The 23,910-nt window shown below is 51.3% G+C and overlaps 3 protein-coding genes and 1 long non-coding RNA gene across 4 annotated transcripts; 3 read left to right on the top strand and 1 right to left on the bottom strand.

Annotated features, from left to right (window-relative positions):
* Positions 1-2,802: 2,802 nt before the first annotated feature.
* LOC130379002 (uncharacterized) lies at positions 2,803-5,333 on the bottom strand. Its single transcript, XM_056585583.1, has 3 exons — positions 4,730-5,333; positions 3,511-4,580; positions 2,803-3,391 (listed from the first exon to the last, which is right to left on the bottom strand). The coding sequence occupies exons 1-3, from the start codon at positions 5,331-5,333 to the stop codon at positions 3,071-3,073; spliced, it is 1,995 nt and encodes a 664-aa protein (XP_056441558.1). The 3' UTR covers positions 2,803-3,070.
* A 2,775-nt stretch (positions 5,334-8,108) lies between these two features.
* On the top strand, positions 8,109-12,615 carry LOC130379001 (uncharacterized). Its single transcript, XM_056585582.1, has 11 exons — positions 8,109-8,217; positions 9,049-9,351; positions 9,452-9,647; positions 9,760-9,861; positions 9,982-10,127; positions 10,365-10,448; positions 10,571-10,755; positions 10,992-11,210; positions 11,319-11,567; positions 11,954-12,139; positions 12,392-12,615. Coding segments are annotated over exons 1-11 (1,896 nt in total). The 5' UTR covers positions 8,109-8,215.
* Positions 12,616-13,133: 518 nt separating this feature from the next.
* On the top strand, positions 13,134-14,470 carry LOC130379000 (uncharacterized). Its single transcript, XM_056585581.1, has 5 exons — positions 13,134-13,218; positions 13,355-13,540; positions 13,779-13,997; positions 14,107-14,405; positions 14,447-14,470. Exons 2-5 carry the CDS (start codon positions 13,423-13,425, stop codon positions 14,468-14,470), a joined length of 660 nt encoding a protein of 219 aa, XP_056441556.1. The 5' UTR covers positions 13,134-13,218; positions 13,355-13,422.
* Positions 14,471-17,575: 3,105 nt separating this feature from the next.
* Positions 17,576-20,449, top strand: LOC130379005 (uncharacterized). The gene is made up of 6 exons (XR_008895058.1): positions 17,576-17,655; positions 17,793-17,977; positions 18,225-18,507; positions 18,612-18,848; positions 18,963-19,233; positions 19,347-20,449. It is a non-coding gene; the product is annotated as an uncharacterized LOC130379005 (long non-coding RNA).
* Positions 20,450-23,910: the final 3,461 nt, after the last annotated feature.

Here is a 23,910-nt window from a genome sequence, read left to right as displayed (position 1 = left end):
TTTAAGGGCTTAAACGTTGAGCTACTGCAGGAAAAGGGCATGCATAAAACGTGCACTGCATGTGAAACATTCCGTAATGATGTATGGGACGATTGCGATCACCAGACATGAGGATGAAACAAATGTATTGCCACATAAGCAGCTACAAGAAAAAACTAACAAACAAATTAATAAATGAAGGAGTGAATGAATAAACAAGTAAATGTTTAAGATGGAGACAAAAGGGGGCCACTCTGCCCTTTTGTGGAATAGTTTGGACATGCCTACAGAATAAAAAACAAACGGCATGTCCACGATGAAACACCGAAGCACTTTACTTCTGCTAACAATAGTCTTTGGGTTCCATTGATTGCATTTCCATTTGATTTGAGGTCAAAATGGCTGCACTTTTCAAAATGGCTGCTCTTTGATGGTTTGAGTGTCAGACTAATGGTTGTTACTTCATGAGGTGGGTGCAGTGGTTTGTCTCGTCTACTTGATGGAGGTAAGTGACCACGGATCAAAACAGTTTATGCCTTAAAGTCTAGGGCCCACTGCTAAAGAACAAGGACATACTCCTTGAACACCTAGAGCTTTGACACTGTGTGTGTGTGTGTGTGTGTGTGTGTGTGTGTGTGTGTCCAACTGGAAAAACAAAGTGAAGGAACAGGAATCAATATTGTGTGTGAATATAATAGATTTGATTTGTTGTATTGCGATGCATTTTACCTACTTTTCTTTCAGATTCATAGACTACATCCTGACTTGCATAAAATAATATAATAATAAACGAAATAATATAAACTAACACGTGATGACGGTTAGGGGCCGCTTCTGCCATCTGGTGGCTGCTGAGGGGACCTCAACGGAGCACACTTAGGATTTCGCTGTGCAAACATGCTACAGCCAGCACCATATGTGATGCCCGACTCGATATCTCGGCGGGTGAAGGTCGCACGGACTCGGGCTTGGCACCGTTGGAAAGCTGCTCCTCCCTTTGGGGGGGGTGCGTCTGCCTCCCGTTTCTCTAGCACCTTGCTGTCAAAAGATATCCACCGAAAACGGTCTGCACCCGGGTGCAGTGTGGTTAAAACCCCCTATCCTGGGCGCCTTGGCTACAGCCAGCACCATATGTGATGCCCGACTCGATATCTCGGCGGGTGAAGGTCGCACGGACTCGGGCTTGGCACCGTTGGAAAGCTGATCCTCCCTTTGGGGGGGTGCGTCTGCCTCCCGTTTCTCTAGCACATTGCTGTCAAAAGATATCCACCGAAAACGGTCTGCACCCGGGTGCAGTGTGGTTAAAACCCCCTATCATAACCCTAACCATAACCCAATCACCTAACCATAACCATAACCCTAACCCTCCCTAACCATAACCCCAAACTTACACTGCATATCTACAGACCTACACACCCCCGCCTGTAACTACACATATACAGTTGAATGATATATAAAAATAATAAACTAACACGTGATGACGGTTAGGGGCCGCTTCTGCCATCTGGTGGCTGCTGAGGGGACCTCTACGGAGCACACTTAGGATTTCGCTGTGCAAACATGCTACAGCCAGCACCATATGTGATGCCCGACTCGATATCTCGGCGGTGAAGGTCGCACGGACTCGGGCTTGGCACCGTTGGAAAGCTGATCCTCCCTTTGGGGGGGGTGCGTCTGCCTCCCGTTTCTCTAGCACCTTGCTGTCAAAAGATATCCACCGAAAACGGTCTGCACCCGGGTGCAGTGTGGTTAAAACCCCCTATCCTGGGCGCCTTGGCTACAGCCAGCACCATATGTGATGCCCGACTCGATATCTCGGCGGGTGAAGGTCGCACGGACTCGGGCTTGGCACCGTTGGAAAGCTGATCCTCCCTTTGGGGGGGGTGCGTCTGCCTCCCGTTTCTCTAGCACCTTGCTGTCAAAAGATATCCACCGAAAACGGTCTGCACCCGGGTGCAGTGTGGTTAAAACCCCCTATCATAACCCTAACCATAACCCAATCACCTAACCATAACCATAACCCTAACCCTCCCTAACCATAACCCCAAACTTACACTGCATATCTACAGACCTACACACCCCCGCCTGTAACTACACATATACAGTTGAATGATATATAATAAATAATAATAAACTAACACGTGATGACGGTTAGGGGCCGCTTCTGCCATCTGGTGGCTGCTGAGGGGACCTCTACGGAGCACACTTAGGATTTCGCTGTGCAAACATGCTACAGCCAGCACCATATGTGATGCCCGACTCGATATCTCGGCGGGTGAAGGTCGCACGGACTCGGGCTTGGCACCGTTGGAAAGCTGATCCTCCCTTTGGGGGGGGTGCGTCTGCCTCCCGTTTCTCTAGGACCTTGCTCTCAAAAGATATCCACCGAAAACTAACACGTGATGACGGTTAAGGGCCGCTTCTGCCATCTGGTGGCTGCTGAGGGGACCTCAACGGAGCACACTTTGGATTTCGCTGCATGTGCAAACCTGCTACAGCCAGCAGCATATGTGGTGCCGCGGTAATATCAATATATGAATATGGATAACAGTGGTGGCTGGTGATCAGAAAAATGACTACATCCTGACTTGCAGGGCCTGGACAAACGTACACTGCATATCTACAGACCTACTTCATGGCCAATCCACCAGCCATTGCTATTTGACCCATTGTTGTTATTCTGATATCGAGACAAATCATGATCGCTGTCCTATAGCGTCCATTTTTTGTGAGTCTCAATGTCTACTTCAAATGCATTTATAGGAATATGGGACAGTTGCTTCATTTTGTTTATATGTGAGGTTGTTTTTTTTTTTCCAATGAACTACTGTCAACTAATATAAAAGATGTGAACTAATGCAATCAATAAATATGTCAAACATTGAAGGACACAAAACATAGATATATATTTACAAACAGGTTATTTTATTCCCAACAAACTACTTTCTACTAACAAACAAAAAAGGCAAACATTGCAACAGCAAAACATAGATATATATTTACAAACAGGTCTTCTTTATCTTTACTTTCTTCAATAAACTATGTGCACTCACAAACAGAAATTGACAGACATTGCAACGGCACAACCATGTCATGCCATTAAGCGCTGTCTCTTGCGCTTGAACGCCACAAATGATCTCGTCGGCAACTTTCTCTTTCTGCAAGCTTGCAGGTAGTCCTTGTATGCCACTTGGTGTGTAACCTGTGATTGTTTTGGAATGATGGACTCCTCGTCCATGCCCCACCTAATGCTAGAGTTGGCCGGCAAGCACATGGCTGCTGACACCACGGGGGGCCTGAGCTCGTCCTGGTCGTCGACAGCTTGGACGTCTTCCGGGGGCTGCACACACTCCTTCTCCGCGCTGGGCGGCGGCGGTCGCAGGGATGGGATGGCGATCCCTTGTTTCTGCAACTTAAGAACAACAACAACCACAAAAACATTAAGTATAATTGAACACATAAAAACACAAATGACGCATCACAATCAATGAGCCACGAAATGACACAAGACAGGCAGTGGGCAGTGCGTACCTTGTAGGGGACGGTGGGATGCAGGCTCCAAATCCTCAGATTCCTCACTTTGTCCAGGATGAATTTCCCCTGGATCAGAAGCTGCTGCAGTCTGGCCTGTGACACGCCCCCCAAGCTCATTTCTTGGCAAAGGTCTTTCAGGTGCGTGAAGTCGACGTAGGCGCCATTCTGGACCAGGGCCACACAGGAGACGAAGGTCAGCGTGTTGAGGAGCAAACCTCCCTTCATCGCCTGCGGGAGCCTCTGCAAGGCTGTCGCCATCCAGGGCATGCCGTGCTCTCTGTACACCTCCATGTGTTTGGAAAAGCAGAGGGAGCGCCTTTCAATCTCACACATGACCTGGAGACTCTTTGAGGCCACGTCGGACATCTGCAGGACGGATTGGTCCCCGTGGCTGACCTGCACCCAGTCCTTAAAGTTCCACCAGATCCTTCTGGTACTCCGGAGGTCTGTAAACTTGAAGGCTGGGAAGAAGATGATGCCCTCTGCCGTGAAGCCTCGGACGAGGCAGTCCTCCACATCCTGGCCTGCGTCTCTCACCAGGGTGCGCGCCCTGCTGAATGTGTGAGGGACGGGGAAGCTTTCCTTGGTGGCGAGGTCGGCAGCGAGTTTCTTCACGTCCGTCGCCCCCGTCAGCCTGCCAGGGGGCGTGTCTGACTTTAGGGACGTCCAGGGAAGCCGATCGTTCCGCTGGTACAGGTCCCCCAGCAAGACCCTTATCAGGGCAGCCCCGAGCACGGCCGGTCCAGCTTCCAAACACTGACAGAGTGCCCACAGCCTTTCGATGCGTGTGACTTGCAGTGGGTCCCTGGTCCAGTGGTGGAGGGGTGGTGGCGATTCCTCCAGGCTGGCGCTGTTGTGGGGGGCCAGCCCGATGAACCCCCTCTCGTGGGTGGCGCTGCGTTCACTCACCGTGCTGGTTCCCAGGCTGGCACTCAGGGTGTTGTCGAGTGATGACAGTGGGTGCCCAAAGAAGAGCTCTTCCAGAGCCAGCTCCGCCTGGAATGCTTTCCACGAGGGGTCGTATCTGCCCACGCCCGCACTGCCTCGAAGTCGCCGAGCCGCAGGACCTCAGGATCCCGCTGGCCAAACTGCCCGAGGGTGGCGATGACCTGCAAGAAGGGGCAGCTGTTGGCCGTCTCCACGGCCCGGTCCAGGAGGCTCAGGATGAAGCTTTGGTCCACGGCGAGGACTCGGTAAAACGCCAGGTTGGTGGTACCCTGTTTCTGGACAGTGGGGCGGCACATGTCCTCCTGTGGCAGGTCGTCGAGGAGCCGGCCGAACCCTTCCCTCACCTCCTTCAACAGCTCAGCCGCGAGGGTGCCATACAACCGTGGGGTTTTCAGCCTGAGGTCCGGGTTCGTCAGGCTGCTGGGGACAGCGCAGAGCGTCAGGACGTAGCCCCCTGCCACGTTTGCTATTCTCTGACCCAGGCAGTTTTTGAGTGCCGCCAAGCCTTCCGGGCTGCAGCGCGGCAGGGACACGTGTTTTTTGAGGTAGCTGTACTGCCTTTTGAGGCTACCGGGATCCATACGGGGCAGGTTCAAATAACCGACGTCTGCGACTATGCCTCTCATGTGACGCACCTGTATCACGACGCCGTCGACGTCAAACTCGTACCTGAGGCAATGGGGATTGTCTGGGCTGGTGCAGTGTATGGGGAGGCGGAAATCGGCACGTAGGAATTCACCAATGTCTCTGTGATTAACGACCTCACTCAGGAGAGCTTCTGTGTTTCCTGAGGCCACGGTGATGAAGTCTGTGTCCGTGGTATCTGGGGTCTGGTGTGGGGGAGGGAATTGGAGATTCGCGGGAGCCGACATCACCTCAAGGTGCAACCTTTGCCGCTCTGCCACAAAAGAAAAGAAAATAATAACGTTAAATTCATAAATGAATACATTTGAAAAAAGCAAACCAAAAAAAACAACAAACAAACGTACAGTTACACATCACACAGCATTTAACATGTTCAGGCCAGTTTACACAACACAAGCTCAATTCACGCACACATTGCCTATTCATAACAGCCTATAACCCAACTGGGTGCTACATATTGGTGGTGGTTAGTGAGGTCCCCCCTTCACTTTAGGCGTCTTTGAGTGTTATTAATTATTATTATTTTTCAGGTTTAACCTCTGTTTTCCTTTTATTCCTAGTCTGTTTTACATAGTTTTGAATGATGACTATATGCTCTGTAAGGTGACCTTGGGTGTCTTGAAAGGCGCCTCTAAATTAAATGTATTATTATTATTATTATTATTATTATAAAACACATTAGGGCTGGCAGATATGAGCTAATATGATATGATGACTGTGTTATTATTATTAATAATATCAATATCACCATTGGTAGAAGCTTTCAAGTCGATGATGATTAATTTGTTTCTTATTTAGCTTTTCATCGCGTGATCAATTGAGAAGAAGATAGCCTAACACAAAAAAACATGTCACGCCACGTCAGAAAAAACCTGTTGTGTAAGTCAATAAATGTAATGTATTGACGTATCCTTTTTCGCCTAGATTCGGTATTTTATCACTTGTTTATAATATATATGCGTGTATATATATATGCGTGTATATATATATATATATATATATATATATATATATATATATATATATATATATATATATATATATATATATATATATATATACGCGACAAATGCGTTGGTGGCGCCCTCTGGTGGCGCCCCCAACGCATTTGTCAAGTCAGAAAATAATCCTATTCCAGCTTGTCCGTGCACAAAATGAAGAAATAAACTTCGAAATCTAGGCTTATCACCTTTGGCATAATTTTCCATAACTTTTTTCTGTTTAATAACAACGATATAAACGATATAGACGAAAAAGGATACGTCAATCCATTACATTTATTGACTTACACGACGACACGTTTTTTCTGGCGTGGCGTGACACGTATATTTTTCTAACCCTATATATGTACATATAGGCCTATATATATATATATATGTATGTATGTATGGTATAGGCCCAATCTCATCGCGGACTTTGCAGAAAAAATCCTATTGTAGCAGCCCAGCCTGTTGATTGACGCTTTCCTTGTATTTTAACACTTTTTTTTTTTAATAATAATATATATAGGCTATACACATGTAATACATATATAAAAACGAGAGGATTATTTTCTGCAAAGTCCGCGTGGAGATACAGGGCCCGCACCACAGCTGAGGTGCGGTGGTGCGGGCCCTGTAGGCCTATCTCCACGCGGACTTTGCAGAAAATAATCCTATTCCAACTTGTCCGTCCTTGCACAAAATGAAGAAATAAACTTCGAAATCTAGGCTTATCACCGTTGACATAATTTTCCATAACCTTTTCTGTTTAATAACAACGATATAAACGTACCTTTATAACCCAATGTCAAACTTGTCTCTGCATTATCTTCCAGGTGCTCCGTTACTCGTGCCTGAGGTCAGTAGAGAGAGCTGTTTTTTCTTTGTGGGCGCGGAAGAGAAGGTTCCGGATAATTATTCATTCGCCAGAACATCCCATTGGATCATTTCATATTCAAATTCAAATAAAAAAAAACCATATTTTTCTCATGTTAGTGGTGTAGCAGGGGACATCCCATTTTATGTTTTTTGTACGTGTCTGTGTTTATCATTATCTTCCGTGTTTACAGTCAGAAATTGTTGTTTTGCAACGCTACGTTTCTTCAAAAGATCACGCAAACGATGACGCCCAAGCAGTGTAATGCATTGCGTTCAAATATGTAACTCTGAGTCTGGAATAACGTATTCATTCATTCATTATGTTTCTGTACAAGTATCTAATCATTGTTTCTGTACAAGTCCCGTCTCATGCCACGGGAGCGCTCTCACTTTATACGTCCTCCTCCTGTATAAAAGGTAATATGGTCCAGACAACTTCTACGCCCCTTCACAGTGAGGCAGAGGAATGATATGCTTTTTCAGCGAGGTTTTTTGTCAGATCATCATATTTCGGGGAAGACCCAGGACTAGGTGGAGAGATTATATGTCTCAACACTGGCCTGGGAACTCCTCGGGACCCCCCCCCCCCCCCCCCCCCCGTCCGTCAGAGCTGGTCAATGTGGGCCCGGAAACGGGAAGTCTGGGGCCCCCTGCTTGAGCTTCCCCCACCCCCCGCGATCCAACCCCGGATAAGCGGACGAAAATGAGTTATATATATTATTATTTATTATTATTATTATTATTATTATTATTGCTGCAAGACTAAATATGCTACAGGCCTACACACGCATCAAATACATTAACTAGTTTACTCAATAATCGCCGTCACAGCACTGGCTGCGTCTCAGCCGCGTATCTCTCTGCGATTTTGATAATACAAATGATTTAAATTATTGGAATCCTATATGAATAACATTTAGACCACAGATCAGTAGAAAAATATCAATAGGCCTGTATAATTTGTTTTAATTATTTTATTTTATCGTAATTCGTTTTTATACCTCAGGTGAGCTATAGGCTACCTGAAGTCAAGTCAGTGTTGCCAGATCTGCGAGTCAAAGGTGACCAAAGCTCAACCCTTTGCGTTGGCGCGGACCTGGCAACCTCGCGGGTTCTTCTGTGGGTATAAAAGGACCACGTGGATGCTTAAGCTGTCTTTTGCAGTTTGAGCAGGTGGAAGAGATAGGCCTACATTCAGTTGCTTGAGCAGAACGTCCCAGTTCCCGAACATTCAATTTCCCGACAATTCCATGTAAGTGATGCAGCAGCAGGGGGCATCCCATTATATGTTTTTTGTATGCGTCTGTGTTTTTTGGCCAAATGTTTTTGCATGTTTTTATTGGATTTAGATTGGAATCGGCGGTGGCTTCTTGGCCCCCTGCGTAGAGAGTATTCATTTACATACACCGTGTCTGCGCGCATGCGTGGTGTGTGAAGGAGGTCAATATAGAACATCGTGTGTGTGTGTGTTAGTGGGTGCTACATATTGGTGGTGGGTTAGTGAGGTCCCCCCTTCACTTTAGGCGTCTTTGAGTGTTATTAATTATTATTATTATTCATGTTTAACCTCTGTTTTCCTCTTATTCCTAGTCTGTTTTACATAGTTTTGAATGATGACTATATGCTCTGTAAGGTGACCTTGGGTGTCTGGAAAGGCGCCCCTAAATTTATTATTATTATTATTGTTATTATTATTATTATTATTATTATTATTATTATTATATTATTATTATAATTATTATCCATGCGCTTATACCGTCTTCTGCGTAGTTTTTTTTTCGGGTCCTGCATACGTTGAGACGGATGTAGAACAAAACATCCACGTGCTTGTGACTGCATATATACTTTGAGGAACAAGGAAGGGAAAGATCTTCTGATAATGACTGATATGTTGTGATAATATGAACGATGGTGATGACGACGATGATGATGAAGAATAATGTTGGACCATCACTGTGTTGGACAGTGACGATTCAGTGACTTGTAGTGAGAGTCCCCCAAGCACGTATGTGAAAGCTCTTCATATGCTTATATCTGATTAATGTATTCATTATCTATCCATCTCTCTCCTCTGTTTTGGAAGGGAGCGCCCAGACAGGAGACTCGTCTATTGCCTCCGGTGCAAAAGGGGGTACGGTGCACTGTCGGCCCACCTGAGGAGGGTGTGCATGAAGGACGACACGGCGGAAGAATGCAATGCGGAATTGCAGCGTGCCAAAGAGTCCCAGAGAGAGTGGGCCAGGGTTGGTAGACGCTGGGAATACCGTGAACTATCAGCCATGGTTCCGGATGAAGCGTCTCGCCGCTCACTGGTCGACCGCCTGGAAAACAAAGGATTCTTTGTCGTCGGTGAACCGTTGCGCCCCGCGCATTGTGCAGTGCCCAGGTTGGTTGCGCTCAGGATTTGATTAGCATTTGAGGGGACTCTTCTTTTTTTTCCATGTCTCAAGTGTACATTGCTTTAATGAATCTGTGATGCATGTCAGCTCTCAGGAGACGGGGCACAGGCCTGAGCACCGGCGTCTGCTGGAGATGGCGGAGGGTCGGACGGAGGAAGCTTGCCATGGGCTCCTGACGGGAGAACGGTTGCCGCATCAGCAGATGACGATGTTTCGCTACTTTTGTATGGCCACCCTGACGGTCACGCACCGTGTACCGGAAGAGACGGTGGTGGACTTCAAGGTAACTCATTCCAATGTTTCCCTCCAGCCGGTTTCTGTTTCCCTCCAACTTTGACTCTGCTCGGTTCGAGTTGTTTGCATCCTCGCCTACAATAATAGTCCCCCTGTAACAGGTGACTGAGTGGAATGACAGGCAGGTGAGCGCCGGTGTCGGGGCGACCATCTGCTTCGGAGACGGCGGGGACAGAGCCTTTATCAGTGTGGACGAGGAGAGGGTGAGCAGAGCATGTCTTCCTTTTTGTTTTCATGTTTTTGTTTTGGTGTTCACATTCAAGTGAAGAAAGCGTTTCCACGGACGGGATTTCACAGCTTTGCCTTTCGTTTCCCACCGACAGTGGTTAGGTGCCTACTTCACGGTCATCAGGCCGCTCTACCTTTCGTGGCAAGGGGAAGCGGAGGCCGACGAGGGCTGCTTCTTCCTGGGGACCACAGGACATCCCGTGGCCAATCCCAGGTCCGATTTGTGCCGTCTCTGGAGGCGGTGAGTGTACCCTTTTATTACTTAAACAGGGGTGGCAATCGCCCTCACTAAGCGACCAGAACTAGCAGGTTGCTTGTGTAACTTGTAGCTGGTAATTTTTAGTGCTAGTACTGTTGGTTGGTTTGTGTTCTTCACGCCAGACGAGGCATATTGCAAACCGCTGAATATATGCTCTGACTTAAACAGACATTTTTCTCGGTCTCTGTTTTTCTCTTCCCCCTCTCCTCCACGACGCAGCTGTCGGAAGATCTGCGAGGCAGCGGGCCCGAATCCGCCGCCCCTTACGGCAGAGGCCGCTGGGACGTCTTCCCGGGACGAGAGGTAAAGGCATAAAAGCGTCTGCTAAATTCCCTAAACGTAAGCCTCGTGCGTTGCGGCGCCGACTCAAACGCGTCCGACATCACAGCCGCCCGATTGACACGTGTGCTTTTCTCTTCCCGCAGTTCTGTGTCGGGGAAGGGGTCGCGTGACAGCCGATGGGACGCTTTCGTCAGTGAATTCCCCGTGACGATGGGTGCCCTCGCGCCCTCCAAAGAGGACCTCGTCGGTGCCGGGTTTGACGATGAAAGGACGGCCTACTTCAAATGGAGGCGCATCCAGTTGGAACAGCGTGTGCGACACGTCGCCGGTAGGCACCGGCTTTGTCTTTGTCAAACAGATACTGTATGCCGTCTGTGAAGAGCCGCCTAGTGTCTCGCTATGGCTGCGTCTCCTTTCCCCATAGCCTGTGCGTCTCACCGACTCGCATACACAACGCCTCACTCGCTCACTCTGTCGCTCACTCCCAGTCTCACCGACTCACTGCCTGCCTCACTCGCTAACTCACTGCCTCACTAACTCACTGCCTCACTCTGTTCTTACCAGATTCCTCTGGCAGGCAGCGACCGACGGAGGCCAAGGTGGCAGCCGTCGTAGCCAGGGAGAATTGGAAAACCAATGTCCCCTCCCTCCCGGATGTGTTCAAGGCGTGGGTCTCCCCTTTGAAGGCAGCCATCGAGGACGACGAAGGCGTCCTCAAGTCGGTGGTGGAGCAACGGTGGAAGGGGATAGATTTCAAGGACTATGGAGAACACAAGGGCAGAGGTGAGGGAAGACGGGAAAGCACAGTGCAAACTCTACTGTGATGACTTTGCCTTGGCAGCAAAATAACAGCTGTTTACGTGTTTGTGTTTCTCTCGCCCTTCTGTGCAGGCGTCATCGCCACCATGCCGTTCCCCAAGGGGCACGTGATATGCGACTATCACGGGAAGCTCATCCCTGAATCCGAGGGGAAGAGGCTGATGGATGCAATTGCAGGAGGGAGTGATGAGCTACCTCTTTTTCATCAGGGGCAGGCTAGGCACCAAGCTGTGCGTCGACTCCCAGAACTTCCCTGCGAGTGCCACCCTGGAAAGGACACCTTTGGGAGGCGCATGAACCACTCGGGCAAGGGCGGCCAACGTGAAGCCTGTGGTGGTCCAGCTCAACTTTCCAGACGGAGCCAAAGACACTGTCCTGTTCTTGGCCAAGAGAGACATAGAGGTGGAACGAAAGCTCCTTTGGACTATGGCGTGAGACGGAGGTCTTTCGGAGCGGAGGGCATGGACCTGCCATGGCTCGATGACTGAAGACGATTCGCGTTGGTTTCATACCATCGCGTTCGTCCCCTTTACGGCAGAGGCCGCTGGGACGTCTTCCCGGGACACGAGGTAAAGGCCTAAAGCGCTTTGGATAAAAGCGTCTGCTAAATTCCCTAAACGTAAGCCTCGTGCGTTGCGGCGGCCGACTCAAACGCGTCCGACATCACAGCCGCCCGATTGACACGCGTGCTTTTCTCTTCCCCGCAGTTCTGTGTCAGGGGAAGGGGTCGCGTGACAGCCGATGGACGCTTTCGTCAGTGAATTCCCGTGACGATGGTGCCCTCGCGCCCTCCAAAGAGGACCTCGTCGGTGCCGGGTTTGGCGATGAACGGACGGCCCTACTTCAAAATGGAGGCGCATCCAGTTGGAACAGCGTGTGCGACAACGTCGCCGGTAGGCCACCGGCTTTGTCTTTGTCAAACAGATACTGTATGCCGTCTGTGAAGAGCCGCCTAGTGTCTCGCTATGGCTGCGTCTCCTTTCCCCCTAGCCTGTGCGTCTCACCGACTCGCATACACAACGCCTCACTCGCTCACTCTGTCGCTCACTCCCATCCGTCTCACCGACTCACTGCCTGCCTCACTGCCTGCCTCACTCGCTAACTCACTGCCTCACTAACTCACTGCCTCCATCTGTTCTTACCAGATTCCTCTGGCAGGCAGCGACCGACGGAGGCCAAGGTGGCTGCCGTCGTAGCCAAGGAGAAATGGAAAACCAATGTCCCCTCCCGCCCGGATGCGCTCAAGGCGTGGGTCTCCCCGTTGAAGGCAGCCATCGAGGACGACGAAGGCGTCCTCAAGTCGGTGGTGGAGCAACGGTGGAAGGGGATAGATTTCAAGGACTATGGAGAACACAAGGGACAGAGGTGAGGGAAGACGGGAAAGCACAGTGCAAACTCTACTGTGATGACTTTGCCTTGGCAGCAAAATAACAGCTGTTTACGTGTTTGTGTTTCTCTCTCGCCCTTCTGTGCAGGCGTCATCGCCACCATGCCGTTCCCCAAGGGGCACGTGATATGCGACTATCACGGGAAGCTCATCCCTGAATCCGAGGGGAAGAGGCTGATGGATGCAATGCAGGAGGGAGTGGTGAGCTACCTCTTTTTCATCAGGGGCAGGCTAGGCACCAAGCTGTGCGTCGACTCCCAGAACTTCCCCTGCGAGTGCCACCCTGGAAAGGACACCTTTGGGAGGCGCATGAACCACTCGGGCAAGGCGGCCAACGTGAAGCCTGTGGTGTTCCAGCTCAACTTTCCAGACGGAGCCAAAGACACTGTCCTGTTCTTGGCCAAGAGAGACATAGAGGTGAACGAAGAGCTCCTTTTGGACTATGGCGTGAGACGGAGGTCTTTCGGAGCGGAGGGCATGGACCTGCCATGGCTCGATGACTGAAGACGATTCGCGTTGGTTTCATACCATCGCGTTCGTCCCCTTTACGGCAGAGGCCGCTGGGACGTCTTCCCGGGACACGAGGTAAAGGCCTAAAAGCGCTTTGGATAAAAGCGTCTGCTAAATTCCCCAAACGCAAGCCTCGTGCGTTCGGCGCCGACTCAAACGCGTCCGACATCACAGCCGCCCGATTGACACGTGTGCTTTTCTCTTCCCGCAGTTCTGTGTCGGGGAAGGGGTCGCGTGACGGCCGATGGGACGCTTTTCGTCAGTGAATTCCCCGTGACGATGGGTGCCCTCGCGCCCTCCAAAGAGGACCTCGTCGGTGCCGGGTTTGGCGATGAACGGACGGCCTACTTCAAATGGAGGCGCATCCAGTTGGAACAGCGTGTGCGACACGTCGCCGGTAGGCACCGGCTTTGTCTTTGTCAAAACAGATACTGTATGCCGTCTGTGAAGAGCCGCCTAGTGTCTCGCTATGGCTGCGTCTCCTTTCCCCATAGCCTGTGCGTCTCAACGACTCGCATACACAACGCCTCACTCGCTCACTCGGTCGCTCACTCCCAGTCTCACCGACTCACTGCCTGCCTCACCTCGCTAACTCACTGCCTCACTAACTCACTGCCTCACTCTGTTCTTACCAGATTCCTCTGGCAGGCAGCGACCGACGGAGGCCAAGGTGGCAGCCGTCGTAGCCAGGGAGAATTGGAAAACCAATGTCCCCTCCCTCCCGGATGTGTTCAAGGCGTGGGTCTCCCCTTTGAAGGCAGCCATCGAGGACGACGAAGGCGTCCTCAAGTCGGTGGTGGAGCAACGGTGGAAGGGGATAGATTTCAAGGACTATGGAGAACACAAGGGCAGAGGTGAGGGAGACGGGAAAGCACAGTGCAAACTCTACTGTGATGACTTTGCCTTGGCAGCAAAATAACAGCTGTTTACGTGGTTGTGTTTCTCTCTCGCCCTTCTGTGCAGGCGTCATCGCCACCATGCCGTTCCCCAAGGGGCACGTGATATGCGACTATCACGGGAAGCTCATCCCTGAATCCGAGGGGAAGAGGCTGATGGATGCAATGCAGGAGGGAGTGGTGAGCTACCTCTTTTTCATCAGGGGCAGGCTAGGCACCAAGCTGTGCGTCGACTCCCAGAACTTCCCCTGCGAGTGCCACCCTGGAAAGGACACCTTTGGGAGGCGCTTGAACCACTCGGGCAAGGCGGCCAACGTGAAGCCTGTGGTGTTCCAGCTCAACTTTCCAGACGGAGCCAAAGACACTGTCCCTGTTCTTGGCCAAGAGAGACATAGAGGTGAACGAAGAGCTCCTTTTGGACTATGGCGTGAGACGGAGGTCTTTCGGAGCGGAGGGCATGGACCTGCCATGGCTCGATGACTGAAGACGATTCGCGTTGGTTTCATACCATCGCGTTCGTCCCCTTTACGGCAGAGGCCGCTGGGACGTCGTCCCGGGACACGAGGTAAGGCCTAAAAGCGCTTTGGATAAAAGCGTCTGCTAAATTCCCTAAACGTAAGCCTCGTGCGTTGCGGCGCCGACTCAAACGCGTCCGACATCACAGCCGCCCGATTGACACGCGTGCTTTTCTCTTCCCGCAGTTCTGTGTCGGGGAAGGGGTCGCGTGACAGCCGATGGGACGCTTTCGTCAGTGAATTCCCCGTGACGATGGGTGCCCTCGCGCCCTCCAAAGAGGACCTCGTCGGTGCCGGGTTTGACGATGAAAGGACGGCCTACTTCAAATGGAGGCGCATCCAGTTGGAACAGCGTGTGCGACACGTCGCCGGTAGGCACCGGCTTTGTCTTTGTCAAACAGATACTGTATGCCGTCTGTGAAGAGCCGCCTAGTGTCTCGCTATGGCTGCGTCTCCTTTCCCCATAGCCTGTGCGTCTCACCGACTCGCATACACAACGCCTCACTCGCTCACTCTGTCGCTCACTCCCAGTCTCACCGACTCACTGCCTGCCTCACTCGCTAACTCACTGCCTCACTAACTCACTGCCTCACTCTGTTCTTACCAGATTCCTCTGGCAGGCAGCGACCGGACGGAGGCCAAGGTGGCAGCCGTCGTAGCCAGGGAGAATTGGAAAACCAATGTCCCCTCCCTCCCGGATGTGTTCAAGGCGTGGGTCTCCCCTTTGAAGGCAGCCATCGAGGACGACGAAGGCGTCCTCAAGTCGGTGGTGGAGCAACGGTGGAAGGGGATAGATTTCAAGGACTATGGAGAACACAAGGGCAGAGGTGAGGGAAGACGGGAAAGCACAGTGCAAACTCTACTGTGATGACTTTGCCTTGGCAGCAAAATAACAGCTGTTTACGTGTTTGTGTTTCTCTCTCGCCCTTCTGTGCAGGCGTCATCGCCACCATGTGCCGTTCCCCAAGGGGCACGTGATATGCGACTATCACGGGAAGCTCATCCCTGAATCCGAGGGGAAGAGGCTGATGGATGCAATGCAGGAGGGAGTTGATGAGCTACCTCTTTTCATCAGGGGCAGGCTAGGGCACCAAGCTGTGCGTCGACTCCCAGAACTTCCCCTGCGAGTGCCACCCTGGAAAGGACACCTTTGGGAGGCGCATGAACCACTCGGGCAAGGCGGCCAACGTGAAGCCTGTGGTGTTCCAGCTCAACTTTCCAGACGGAGCCAAAGACACTGTCCTGTTTCTTGGCCAAGAGAGACATAGAGGTGAACGAAGAGCTCCTTTGGGACTATGGCGTGAGACGGAGGTCTTTCGGAGCGGAGGGCATGGACCTGCCATGGCTCGATGACTGAGACGATTCGCGTTGGTTTCATACCATCGCGTTCGTCCCCTTTACGGCAGAGGCCGCTGGGACGTCTTCCCGGGACACGAGGTAAAGGCCTAAAAGCGCTTTGGATAAAAGCGTCTGCTAATTCCCTAAACGTAAGCCTCGTGCGTTGCGGCGCCGACTCAAACGCGTCCGACATCACAGCCGCCCGATTGACACGCGTGCTTTCTCTTCCGCAGTTCTGTGTCGGGGAAGGGGTCGCGTGACAGCCGATGGGACGCTTTCGTCAGTGAATTCCCCGTGACGATGGGTGCCCTCGCGCCCTCCACAGAGGACCTCGTCGGTGCCGGGTTTGGCGATGAACGGACGGCCTACTTCAAATGGAGGCGCATCCAGTTGGAACAGCGTGTGCGACACGTCGCCGGTAGGCACCGCTTTGTCTTTGTCAAACAGATACTGTATGCCGTCTGTGAAGAGCCGCCTAGTGTCTCGCTATGGCTGCGTCTCCTTTCCCCATAGCCTGTGCGTCTCCCCGACTCGCATACACAACGCCTCACTCGCTCACGTCTGTCGCTCACTCCCAGTCTCACCGACTCACTGCCTGCCTCACTGCCTGCCTCACTCGCTAACTCACTGCCTCACTAACTCACTGCCTCACTCTGTTCTTACCAGATTCTCTGGCAGGCAGCGACCGACGGAGGCCAAGGTGGCAGCCGTCGTAGCCAAGGAGAAATGGAAAACCAATGTCCCCTCCCTCCCGGATGCGCTCAAGGCGTGGGTCTCCCCTTTGAAGGCAGCCATCGAGGACGACGAAGGCGTCCTCAAGTCGGTGGTGGAGCAACGGTGGAAGGGGATAGATTTCAAGGACTATGGAGAACACAAGGGCAGAGGTGAGGGAAGACGGGAAAGCACAGTGCAAACTCTACTGTGATGACTTTGCCTTGGCAGCAAAATAACAGCTGTTTACGTGCTTGTGTTTCTCTCTCGCCCTTCTGTGCAGGCGTCATCGCCACCATGCCGTTCCCCAAGGGGCACGTGATATGCGACTATCACGGGAAGCTCATCCCTGAATCCGAGGGGAAGAGGCTGATGGATGCAATGCAGGAGGGAGTGGTGAGCTACCTCTTTTTCATCAGGGGCAGGCTAGGCACCAAGCTGTGCGTCGACTCCCAGAACTTCCCCTGCGAGTGCCACCCTGGAAAGGACACACACGTAAACAGCAAAATAACAGCTGTTTACGTGTTTGTGTTTCTCTCTCGCCCTTCTGTGCAGGCGTCATCGCCACCATGCCGTTCCCCAAGGGGCACGTGATATGCGACTATCACGGGAAGCTCATCCCTGAATCCGAGGGGAAGAGGCTGATGGATGCAATGCAGGAGGGAGTGGTGAGCTACCTCTTTTTCATCAGGGGCAGGCTAGGCACCAAGCTGTGCGTCGACTCCCAGAACTTCCCCTGCGAGTGCCACCCTGGAAAGGACACCTTTGGGAGGCGCATGAACCACTCGGGCAAGGCGGCCAACGTGAGCCTGTGGTGTTCCAGCTCAACTTTCCAGACGGAGCCAAAGACACTGTCCTGTTCTTGGCCAAGAGAGACATAGAGGTGAACGAAGAGCTCCTTTTGGACTATGGCGTGAGACGGAGGTCTTTCGGAGCGGAGGGCATGGACCTGCCATGGCTCGATGACTGAAGGACGATTCGCGTTGGTTTCATACCATCGCGTTCGTCCCCTTTACGGCAGAGGCCGCTGGGACGTCTTCCCGGGACACGAGGTAAAGGCCTAAAAGCGCTTTGGATAAAAGCGTCTGCTAAATTCCCTAAACGTAAGCCTCGTGCGTTGCGGCGCCGACTCAAACGCGTCCGACATCACAGCCGCCCGATTGACACGTGTGCTTTTCTCTTCCCGCAGTTCTGTGTCGGGGAAGGGGTCGCGTGACAGCCGATGGGACGCTTTCGTCAGTGAATTCCCCGTGACGATGGGTGCCCTCGCGCCCTCCAAAGAGGACCTCGTCGGTGCCGGGTTTGACGATGAACGGACGGCCTACTTCAAATGGAGGCGCATCCAGTTGGAACAGCGTGTGCGACACGTCGCCGGTAGGCACCGGCTTTGTCTTTGTCAAACAGATACTGTATGCCGTCTGTGAAGAGCCGCCTAGTGTCTCGCTATGGCTGCGTCTCCTTTCCCCATAGCCTGTGCGTCTCACCGACTCGCATACACAACGCCTCACCGCTCACACGTCGCTCACACGTCGCTAACATCCCAGTCTCACCGACTCACTGCCTGCCTCACTCGCTAACTCACTGCCCTCACTAACTCACTGCCTCACTCTGTTCTTACCAGATTCCTCTGGCAGGCAGCGACCGACGGAGGCCAAGGTGGCAGCCGTCGTAGCCAAGGAGAAATGGAAAACCAATGTCCCCTCCCTCCCGGATGTGCTCAAGGCGTGGGTCTCCCCTTTAAAGAACAGGACATGGTGTCTTTGGCTCCGTCTGTAAAGTTCAACTGGAACACCAGCCATGGTTCCGGATGAAGCGTCTCGCCGCTCACTGGTCGACCACCTAGAAAACAAAGGATTCTTTGTCGTCGGTGAACCGTTGCGCCCCGCGCATTGTGCAGTGCCCAGGTTGGTTGCGCTCAGGATTTGATTAGCATTTGAGGGGACTCTTCTTTTTTTTTTCCCCATGTCTCAAGTGTACATTGCTTTAATGAATCTGTGATGCATGTCAGCTCTCAGGAGACGGGGCACAGGCCTGAGCACCGGCGTCTGCTGGAGATGGCAGAGGGTCGGTCGGAGGAAGCTTGCCATGGAATCCTAACGGGAGAACGGTTGCCGCATCAGCAGATGACGAGGGTCTCCCCTTTAAAGGCAGCCATCGAGGACGACGAAGGCTGTCCTCAAGTCGGTGGTGGAGCAACGGTGGAAGGGGATCGATTTTAAGGACTTTGGAGAACACGAGGGCAGAGGTGAGGGAAGACGGGAAAAGCGCAGTGCAAACTTTACTGTGATGACTTTGCCTTGGCAGCAAAATAAAGGCTGTTTACGTGTTTGTGTTTCTCTCTCCTCGCCCTTCTGTGCAGGCGTCATCGCCACCGTGCCGTTCTCCAAGGGGGACGTGATATGCGGCTATCACGGGAAGCTCATCCCTGAATCCGAGGGGAAGAGGCTGACGAGGACGACGAAGGCTGTCCTCAAGTCTGACGAAGGCTGTCCTCAAGTCGGTGGGGAAGCTCATCCCTGAATCCGAGGGGAAGAGGCTGACGAGGACGACGAAGGCTGTCCTCAAGTCGGTGGTGGAGCAACGGTGGAAGGGGATCGATTTTAAGGACTTTGGAGAACACGAGGGCAGAGGTGAGGGAAGACGGGAAAAGCGCAGTGCAAACTTTACTGTGATGACTTTGCCTTGGCAGCAAAATAAAGGCTGTTTACGTGTTTGTGTTTCTCTCTCTCGCCCTTCTGTGCAGGCGTCATCGCCACCGTGCCGTTCTCCAAGGGGGACGTGACGTGCGGCTATCACGGAAAGCTCATCTCTGAATCCGAGGGGAAGAGGCTGATGGATGCAATGCAGGAGGGAGCGATGAGCTACCTCTTCTTCGTCAGGGGCAGGCTAGGCACCGAGCTGTGCGTCGACTCCCACAACTTCCCTGCGAGCGCCACCCTGGAAAAGGACGCCTTTGGTAGGCGCATGAACCACTCGGGCAAGGCGGCCAACGTGAAGCCTGCGGTGTTCCAGTTGAACTTTACAGACGGAGCCAAAGACACTATGTCCTGTTCTTGGCCCAGAGAAACATAGCTGTCAACGAAGAGCTCCGTTGGGACTATGGTGTGAGACGGGAGGTCTTTCGGAGATGAGGGCATGGACCTGGCATGGCTCGGATGACTGAAACGATTCTCTTTGGTTCATTGGGTTTCTCATTTGTTGTTGCCGGTTATCGCTGTTCTTGTTGTTTGGTGTCATGTTTTTAATAAATGTTTTTGCCACAAAGGACAACGCCTTGAATAGACTGACTTTATTAATCCCCGAAGGATGTGAAATAATTCAAGTCTTCATGTTGACATAGAGTGGGTGCCAGAAAAAGTGAAAAACACGACGGCTCTCGTTTAAGGGCTTAAACGTTGAGCTACTGCAGGAAAAGGGCATGCATAAAACGTGCACTGCATGTGAAACATTCCGTAATGATGTATGGGACGATTGCGATCACCAGACATGAGGATGAACAAATGTATTGCCACATAAGCAGCTACAAGAAAAAACTAACAAACAAATTAATAAATGAAGGAGTGAATGAATAAACAAGTAAATGTTTAAGATGGAGACAAAAGGGGGCCACTCTGCCCTTTTGTGGAATAGTTTGGACATGCCTACAGAATAAAAAACAAACGGCATGTCCACGATGAAACACCGAAGCACTTTACTTCTGCTAACAATAGTCTTTGGGTTCCATTGATTGCATTTCCATTTGATTTGAGGTCAAAATGGCTGCACTTTTCAAAATGGCTGCTCTTTGATGGTTTGAGTGTCAGACTAATGGTTGTTACTTCATGAGGTGGGTGCAGTGGTTTGTCTCGTCTACTTGATGGAGGTAAGTGACCACGGATCAAAACAGTTTTATGCCTTAAAGTCTAGGGCCCACTGCTAAAGAACAAGGACATACTCCTTGAACACCTAGAGCTTTGACACTGTGTGTGTGTGTGTGTGTGTGTGTGTGTGTGTGTGTCCAACTGGAAAAACAAAGTGAAGGAACAGGAATCAATATTGTGTGTGAATATAATAGATTTGATTTGTTGTATTGCGATGCATTTTACCTACTTTTCTTTCAGATTCATAGACTACATCCTGACTTGCATAAATAAATAATATAATAATAAACGAAATAATAATAAACTAACACGTGATGACGGTTAGGGGCCGCTTCTGCCATCTGGTGGCTGCTGAGGGGACCTCAACGGAGCACACTTAGGATTTCGCTGTGTGCAAACATGCTACAGCCAGCACCATATGTGATGCCCGACTCGATATCTCGGCGGGTGAAGGTCGCACGGACTCGGGCTTGGCACCGTTGGAAAGCTGCTCCTCCCTTTGGGGGGGTGCGTCTGCTCCCGTTTCTCTAGCACCTTGCTGTCAAAAGATATCCACCGAAAACGGTCTGCACCCGGGTGCAGTGTGGTTAAAACCCCCTATCCTGGGCGCCTTGGCTACAGCCAGCACCATATGTGATGCCCGACTCGATATCTCGGCGGGTGAAGGTCGCACGGACTCGGGCTTGGCACCGTTGGAAAGCTGATCCTCCCTTTGGGGGGGGTGCGTCTGCCTCCCGTTTCTCTAGCACCTTGCTGTCAAAAGATATCCACCGAAAACGGTCTGCACCCGGGTGCAGTGTGGTTAAAACCCCCTATCATAACCCTAACCATAACCCAATCACCTAACCATAACCATAACCCTAACCCTCCCTAACCATAACCCCAAACTTACACTGCATATCTACAGACCTACACACCCCCGCCTGTAACTACACATATACAGTTGAATGATATATAATAAATAATAATAAACTAACACGTGATGACGGTTAGGGGCCGCTTCTGCCATCTGGTGGCTGCTGAGGGGACCTCTACGGAGCACACTTAGGATTTCGCTGTGCAAACATGCTACAGCCAGCACCATATGTGATGCCCGACTCGATATCTCGGCGGGTGAAGGTCGCACGGACTCGGGCTTGGCACCGTTGGAAAGCTGATCCTCCCTTTGGGGGGGGTGCGTCTGCCTCCCGTTTCTCTAGCACCTTGCTGTCAAAAGATATCCACCGAAAACGGTCTGCACCCGGGTGCAGTGTGGTTAAAACCCCCTATCCTGGGCGCCTTGGCTACAGCCAGCACCATATGTGATGCCCGACTCGATATCTCGGCGGGTGAAGGTCGCACGGACTCGGGCTTGGCACCGTTGGAAAGCTGATCCTCCCTTTGGGGGGGTGCGTCTGCCTCCCGTTTCTCTAGCACCTTGCTGTCAAAAGATATCCACCGAAAACGGTCTGCACCCGGGTGCAGTGTGGTTAAAACCCCCTATCATAACCCTAACCATAACCCAATCACCTAACCATAACCATAACCCTAACCCTCCCTAACCATAACCCCAAACTTACACTGCATATCTACAGACCTACACACCCCCGCCTGTAACTACACATATACAGTTGAATGATATATAATAAATAATATAAACTAACACGTGATGACGGTTAGGGGCCGCTTCTGCCATCTGGTGGCTGCTGAGGGACCTCTACGGAGCACACTTAGGATTTCGCTGTGCAAACATGCTACAGCCAGCACCATATGTGATGCCCGACTCGATATCTCGGCGGGTGAAGGTCGCACGGACTCGGGCTTGGCACCGTTGGAAAGCTGATCCTCCCTTTGGGGGGGGTGCGTCTGCCTCCCGTTTCTCTAGCACCTTGCTGTCAAAAGATATCCACCGAAAACGGTCTGCACCCGGGTGCAGTGTGGTTAAAACCCCCTATCCTGGGCGCCTTGGCTACAGCCAGCACCATATGTGATGCCCGACTCGATATCTCGGCGGGTGAAGGTCGCACGGACTCGGGCTTGGCACCGTTGGAAAGCTGATCCTCCCTTTGGGGGGGGTGCGTCTGCCTCCCGTTTCTCTAGGACCTTGCTCTCAAAAGATATCCACCGAAAACGAACACGTGATGACGGTTAAGGGCCGCTTCTGCCATCTGGTGGCTGCTGAGGGGACCTCAACGGAGCACACTTTGGATTTCGCTGCATGTGCAAACCTGCTACAGCCAGCAGCATATGTGGTGCCGCGGTAATATCAATATATGAATATGGATAACAGTGGTGGCTGGTGATCAGAAAAATGACTACATCCTGACTTGCAGGGCCTGGACAAACGTACACTGCATATCTACAGACCTACTTCATGGCCAATCCACCAGCCATTGCTATTTGACCCATTGTTGTTATTCTGATATCGAGACAAATCATGATCGCTGTCCTATAGCGTCCATTTTTTGTGAGTCTCAATGTCTACTTCAAATGCATTTATAGGAATATGGGACAGTTGCTTCATTTTGTTTATATGTGAGGTTGTTTTTTTGTTTTTCCAATGAACTACTGTCAACTAATATAAAAGATGTGAACTAATGCAATCAATAAATATGTCAAACATTGAAATATGTCAAACATTGAAATTTGAATACCATATTCTAGGGCCTAACTGGGACCCCCGCACCGAAACTTGGCCCGGTCGGACCCCGAGGGCAGGAAGGGGGGGCCTGCCCTTGGGGTCTGACCGCGCCAAGTCTCGGGCAGGAAGGGCCCCCCCTTCCTGCCCTCGGGGTCCGACCGGGCCAAGTTTCGGTGCGGAGGTCCCTGTTAGGCCCTAGAATAAGGTATTAAAATTTCAGGGCAGTAGGACCTTCCTATCTCAAAAACTCTTTTTCCACCACATTCTGAACCATTAGGTCTTGCAGGCTACACTTCTGAGGGGCTTTGTCCAAATGACACTCCATTTGGGAAAACTTTTATCTCTAAGGGCTAGAACTCCAAATCTCGGATATGTCGTACACGGGGCCCCGGGAAATGTGTGTAAACATTTTAGCATCCCTAGCTATCTCGAAAAGGTTGGCAAAGGGGCGTGACCTCCAACAGTACAGTGTATGTACATAAGACAGAGGTTAGTTTCTAGTCCCCATTTTTTGTGGGATGGAGGTGTACATTTGTGGCTAAAGGTGTGTAGACACAGCTGGCCTGTGGCCACGTCTTTGAAGTCTGGGGTCAAAAGGTCAAAAGGAGCCGGCACCACGCCGCTTATGAGATACAAAAAGTGAATCTGTATTTCTCTCATTACATTTTGTCATTATTGAAGAGAGGCCTGATTCTCAGATATGCATATTGGACTGTTAGGGTATAGGTCTGGGAAGAACTTCAGGCCAAAATCTTGCAAGCGAGCCGCTGGGTGCAGGTGCAACGAGATGGAGCACTTGCTGAGCCTGGACTTTCATAATCTTCGCT

Source organism: Gadus chalcogrammus, unplaced genomic scaffold, assembly GCF_026213295.1.
Source record: "Gadus chalcogrammus isolate NIFS_2021 unplaced genomic scaffold, NIFS_Gcha_1.0 GACHA138, whole genome shotgun sequence".
Classification (NCBI taxonomy): domain Eukaryota; kingdom Metazoa; phylum Chordata; class Actinopteri; order Gadiformes; family Gadidae; genus Gadus; species Gadus chalcogrammus.
Note: the sequence above shows the minus strand (reverse complement) of the source record. Positions and strands in the feature narration are given on the sequence as shown.